The sequence below is a fragment of the Oncorhynchus mykiss genome, chromosome 16, assembly GCF_013265735.2.
Source record: "Oncorhynchus mykiss isolate Arlee chromosome 16, USDA_OmykA_1.1, whole genome shotgun sequence".
In the NCBI taxonomy this organism is placed as follows: Eukaryota; Metazoa; Chordata; class Actinopteri; order Salmoniformes; family Salmonidae; genus Oncorhynchus; species Oncorhynchus mykiss.
In genome coordinates this window covers 26,275,358-26,281,357 of record NC_048580.1, presented here as the reverse complement: position 1 = coordinate 26,281,357, position 6,000 = coordinate 26,275,358, and the positions used below count along the sequence as shown (strand labels likewise).

Here is a 6,000-nt window from a genome sequence, read left to right as displayed (position 1 = left end):
TCAACAACAAACGGTTTAATCATACAGTATCAAACAAGATAATTTACAACATCATATACATCAACAGTTTGTTTCGCTTTATGACGAGAGTCAATCAAATATCATTAATCACAGATTGTAATCATAAAAATATAGCCTTAGTTATAAAGACTTATAACTAAGGCACATCCTTCTAGAAACATCCGTTCTACCGTTCACCCACTATCGCATCACTTCCTTTAACTGCTCTGGGCCCCAGTTTCCCGATAGCAATGGAACTTATGAGTGTTTTAACGATGCATTGTTCTCACAACGGCTGAAGATGTAACATGTTCACTCAGTGTTACGTTGGAGAATGTGTCCATACTGATAGGATCAAAAGAAAGGCAGTACTGCTCTCGGATCAGCTTTCTCCATTCAAATCTTACCTTTAAATTATACGTATTCCACAAGACTGACGAGGGATCAGCTCCTACAGAGACATTATTCTAATGCTTACCCGATAACAATCCACTAAATCACATATTTGGCACATCATTGCATCATGAAATATATTGAGGAAAAAATGACAGTAGGTTAGCTTTAATAACCCATTTTCCAACCAGGGAAAGGTGGGGGAGGTATGATTAGTCCAGTGTTAGTCCTAGTGTTCAGTTTAGTCCAGTGTTAGTCCTAGTGTTCCGTTTAGTCCAGTGTTAGTCCTAGTGTTCCGTTTAGTCCAGTGTTAGTCCTAGTGTTCCGTTTAGTCCAGTGTTAGTCCTAGTGTTCCGTTTAGTCCAGTGTTAGTCCTAGTGTTCCGTTTAGTCCAGTGTTAGTCCTAGTGTTCCGTTTAGTCCAGTGTTAGTCCTAGTGTTCAGTCCAGTGTTTAGTCCTGTTGTTTTGTCCACTGATTTGCCTGGTGTGGAGGTCAAATGAAGGAGTCTGCTGGGGTGGATGGGTAAGTGGGATCCTGTCGAAAGAGCAGTAGAATGAAGACAGACAGTATTTGATCTTGTGCGTTTAAAGATTTTGAAAGTGTTGGACGTGCGTGTGCTTGATGTAGCTTGGAGTTTATTTGAAACTAGAAAGTATTATTAAGTATTCTACCGAGGTCTACAACTTATATTACACTGCCATTATGCATAAAGATGACATCAACACACCAAAGCACATACGAAAACAATAAAACACATATTCTACTGTAGAATGGAATGCACTCGTATTTCTTGAACACTCACCGAGAACATTGGGTTTATGAAACTGCCGTCGGCATTGTCATCAGGAATGGGTTCGAACTGAAGAGGGGGGTGTGAAAGAAACAATTATTGGCATTCAGGTAAATTAACAAGAACTTATATCTCAAACATAGACATCATATGACCATATTCAAGTACGCATGATATTTACAGTATTTTCATAGTAATGGTATACACAGAGAGAGCTGTACACTACAATTAAAACATGACAGTACTCATCATCATATATCATTTTCACAAAGTACAGAGTAGTATCCACGTCTAATTGTCCTTTATCATCTCCGTGGATACCTTTAGTGACTCGTCGGCGACTGGTTCCTCGGGAGTCAGTTCCTCACCTGGATTCTCAAAGGCCCCCTAAAATGTCAGCCAGAAGAAAAATGGTATAAAAGCCTGAACTGTAAAGATTTTACTCTATTGGCTGATATTTTAAAGGGATAGTTCACCTCAAAATCAAAACTTGTCAGTCTGTTTGAGTTACATTTAAAGGGATAATTCGCCCTATGTCAAAAGTCAGCTAAAACTTTAAAAAGCTAACTATCCCATGAAAATGAAAACAAGCTGACCAGCTTTTATTTTAGATGTGAACTATAACTAGCCCCTAAATGTTTGTTTTTTCAAATGGTGCCTACCTCGACTGATAAAGTATTAGCAGGTGTGGCGCTAGCGTCGGGCTCAGGGTCAGGCTCAGCTATCACACGAACCTCAGCATACAACGGGTTCTCAATGTTCTCCTATAGAACCAAGGACATCATAAAGAACAGTTCAGAACTACACGCAAGATACAGTCGACAGGGTGGTCTTCCTCATGTTCTATGTTCTGAATGAGATTGGCATACTGCTCAGTGCATGTCCCTAAAAACAATAATAATACACTTTTTAACTAGCTCTCAATTGAAACTCCAAATCAAGGGTCTTCAATATGGCCCACAAGCTGATTGGATGTGACCCGCAAGTGTTGTCTTAGTAAAAATAAAATCATAGAACTGCTGAAATCCACATTGGGATGATTTAACAGAATACAGTACATTATAGGGCTCCCAAGTGGCGCAGTGGTCTAAGGCACTGCATCCCTAGTTCGATTCCAGGCTGTATCACATCCGCCCCTGATTGGGAGTCCCATAGGGCGGCGCAAAATTGGCCCAGCATCGTCCAGGTTTGGCCGGTGTAGGCCGTCATTGTAAATAAGAATTTGCTCTTAACTGACATGCCTAGTTAAATAAAAGGTTACATAGTACATATATTGGCTAATAAAGTATATTTGGTGTATTGACCATTGCTGTCCCATTGGGCACAAGGACGGCAGGAGTAATGCAGTTAGGGGCAGGTCTCTCATCCCCCTCAGCTGCATAGGCGGGGTTCTCAAAACTCTTCCCCCCTGCCTCCTCCATAGAAACAGCAGTACAGGGCTCCTGATGAGACATTGATGAGACAAAGATGAGACATAGACCGTAAAGACTATGTAAAGAGACCCCTTGCATGAACATAAGCTAACCACAGTACCGTAGGCGTGCGTCTGTGTGCTGGAAAATACTGATTGAAATACTTTAATGTTTTTGTTTTATGGGTTATTAAGAAATCATGATCAGACAAACCGCTTTGATGCTTGGGCCCGGGTCACTCCCCTCCTCCTTTGATGGGTCAGAGCTTTGATATGGGGAACCCCTGAAAATATCCATTAAAAGTACACTTGGTATGAATGAAAGGATTAGGACACAGATATTAGCTCTGTATTATGAGGAAACTTAGCTTTAGCATTAGCATCCCTTTAGATTTAGAATATAATGAGATGGAGGGGCTAGCTTTAGCATTAGCATCCCTTTAGATTTAGAATCCAATGAGATGGGGGGGCTAGCTTTAGCATTAGCATCCCTTTAGATTTAGAATCGAATGAGACGGGGGGGCTAGCTTTAACATTAGCATCCATTGAGATTCTAGTGGGCTAGTGGACAAGATATAGTGTGGCAGTACCTGTGGAACTGTGGCTCACCTGAAGCTAGGCATACTTGGCATGATGTGGCTTATTGTCTCCGTGACACTGGCCTTCCTTTGGGCAGCATAGACCAGACCCCCAAGGAGAAGTACTATCAGTACAGTCACCCCGATGGCTATACCCACTGGGAGGGACAGAATGAGAGAGAGAGGGTGAAAGAGAAGGGAGAGAAGGATATGAGGTGAAAGGGAGAAAGACAGAGAGAAAGGGGAGACGGAAAGACATTGGCATCTTGTGGTATGGAAAAAAATATATGTATGAACAAAATAACGATGGATCATGGATGAACTGTAGCATGTACCTGAAGATGCGACCACCCCAAATATGTTTATCTCGCAAAAGTCTCCCTGCCATTCTGAAGGACATCTGAGGAAAAAAAATGTAACCAATGTTATACAGAGAGAGGTAACACCGGCAGGGCTCGTACGCTATCCATAATAAGGACAGAGTCACACGTTATGTTCAGGTTATTTGTTGAATTTAAGACTTTTTAATGCCACTTGGAATGCAAATCAATACCAATTTTGAGGTTTGCAAGCGCCACACACCTGCTAATATTCCACTCCATGTTGGCAAAAAGTAATATTTTTATGTTTGAATTTCACCAAAGGCTATAACCTACAGTACATTATCAGGCAGGTGTGCTATTTTAGCAATGCACATTATCCTGTAGCCTAACGGATGTAGTAGCATAGTGGCAAGGATATAGATGGCTGAAGCATGGGGTTGCCCATCTGCATTTGTTTAGGCTACCCCAAATGGGCAAATCATTAGCTAAATCACAAACTCTAGGCCTAAGTGTTCAGAATTTTGGCTTCGATACCAATATCAAGTTTAGTATAATGATGCTCAATATCATAACGAAACCACTGTGAAAATGCCTTAAAGTAAAATATACAACTATGTTACTATATAAAACACGTGGTCAACTCTCAATCTGGAAATCCAAGCCACTGGGTGTGCAGGCTTTTAATCCTGCACTGCTCAAACACACCTGAGTCAGCTTAACAAGGTCCTGTTGAGCAGTTAGTGTGTTAGAGTTGAGGGTGGAACAAAAGTCTACACAACCAGTAGCTCTCTTGGAGTTATTATGCTATACCGTTAGAACATTAGCCTACAACCAAAAAGCCTAATAAAATAATTCCCTTGTTCAGTGAATCAGGTATCAAATGGCTATACTTTGAAGCAAGGTAGCTCTAGACTGAGTTTTTCCAGTGCCAAGTAAGACATGTTAATGGAATGCATGAATTAAATATATGATTTTGATTTGTAATGTTTTTTGTGCATATTGACCAGGGGCAATTGTATGGTTAAACAGTACAAATACAACCTACGCAGATTGATCAAGATGATGAATATAGGGACAAAGTGGAGGAAAAGAGGTGGATACGAGGTGCATGTGAAGGGCTTCTAATGATCACGGATTATCACCAATGCCGCCCTACCAGACGAGCTATACAACTTTTTCTCATGCTTTAAGCAAAACGACTCTGAGCTGCTGAGTAGAGCCCTTGACGACAACAAGGGCTATGTGGTTACGGTCTTCATGGAGGACGTATGCAAGTAATTTAAGCGTGTTAACCCTCGCAAGGCTGCAGGCCCATACGGCATCCCTAGCCGTGCCCTCAGAACATGTGCAGACCAGTTAGCTGTTGATGGCGCCGACAGACATGGCAGCTCTGCTTCTAGCTCCTAAGCAACTCTGCAGTGTTTTTTGTTGTGTGTGTGTTATTTCTTACGTTATTAGCCCAGAATATGTTTTTTGTTATTACATACAGCCCGGAAATAACTTTTGGATATCAGAGGGCGGTAACTCACCAGTATTACAACCAGGAATATAACTTTCCCGAATTGGATCCTTCGTTCGTACCCCCCCAGGGAAATTGAACTTATCCCAGAGGCTGCTCCAAGATGCCGCCAGCGGCGAAGAGGTGGACTTCTAGTCCGACTCAGGAGGCGTGCACACCATCTACCGCTTCCGAGTATATTACTCGCTAATGTTCAGTCTTTGACAACAAAATAGACAAGCTCAGGGCGAGGATCTCCTTCCAGAGAGGCATCAGGGTGTAACAGTCAGTTTCATGGAATCATGGCTCTCTCGGGATATACTGTCCCCGTCCATACAGCCAGCTCAGTTCTCAGTTCATCATGCAGACAGGAATAAAGAACTCTCCGGGAAGAAGAAAGGTGGGGGTGAATGTTTCATGATGAACTACTTATGGTGTGATTGTAATAACATACAGAAACTCAAGTCCTTTTGTTCACCCGACTTAGAATATCTCATTTAAATGCTGACTGTATTACCTCCCAAGATAATTCCCTTCAGTTACAGTCCCAGCCGTGTATATTCCCCCTCAAGTCGATACCACGTCGGCCCTCAAGGAACTACACTGGACTTTATGAAACTGGAAACCACATATCTTGATTTATTGAAGCTGGGGATTTTAACTAAGCAGATTTGAGGAAAACGCTACCGAAGTTCTGTCAACATATTGACTGTAGTACTCGCTTAGGAAAAACATTAGATCACTGTTTCTCACCTTTTCAAGACGTCTACGGCCCTCCCTTCGGCAAATCAGATCACAACTCCATTTTGCTCTTCCCTTCCTATAGGCAGAAACTCAAACAGGAAGTATCCGTGCTAAGGTCTATTCAACATTGGTCTGACCAATCAGAATCCATGCTTCAAGGTTGTTTTGATCACGCGGACTGGGATATGTTCCGGGTAGCCTCAGAGAATAACATTGACGTTTACCCGGACACGATGACTGAGTTCATCAGGAAGTGTATAGG

The 6,000-nt window shown here is 42.0% G+C and overlaps 1 protein-coding gene across 1 annotated transcript in view; it reads right to left on the bottom strand.

The window, feature by feature from the left end:
- Positions 1–6,000, bottom strand: part of lrp2b (low density lipoprotein receptor-related protein 2b) — a 94,543-nt gene continuing 88,543 nt past the window's right edge. Inside the window, exons 58-65 of the mRNA XM_021565420.2 lie at positions 3,509–3,573; positions 3,205–3,331; positions 2,810–2,879; positions 2,489–2,626; positions 1,847–1,948; positions 1,506–1,571; positions 1,197–1,253; positions 1–928 (exon numbers count right to left, since the gene is read on the bottom strand). Of these exons, the coding sequence (XP_021421095.2) occupies positions 887–928; positions 1,197–1,253; positions 1,506–1,571; positions 1,847–1,948; positions 2,489–2,626; positions 2,810–2,879; positions 3,205–3,331; positions 3,509–3,573 (667 nt within the window). The 3' untranslated portion in view covers positions 1–886. The remainder of the gene's footprint in view (positions 929–1,196; positions 1,254–1,505; positions 1,572–1,846; positions 1,949–2,488; positions 2,627–2,809; positions 2,880–3,204; positions 3,332–3,508; positions 3,574–6,000) is intronic.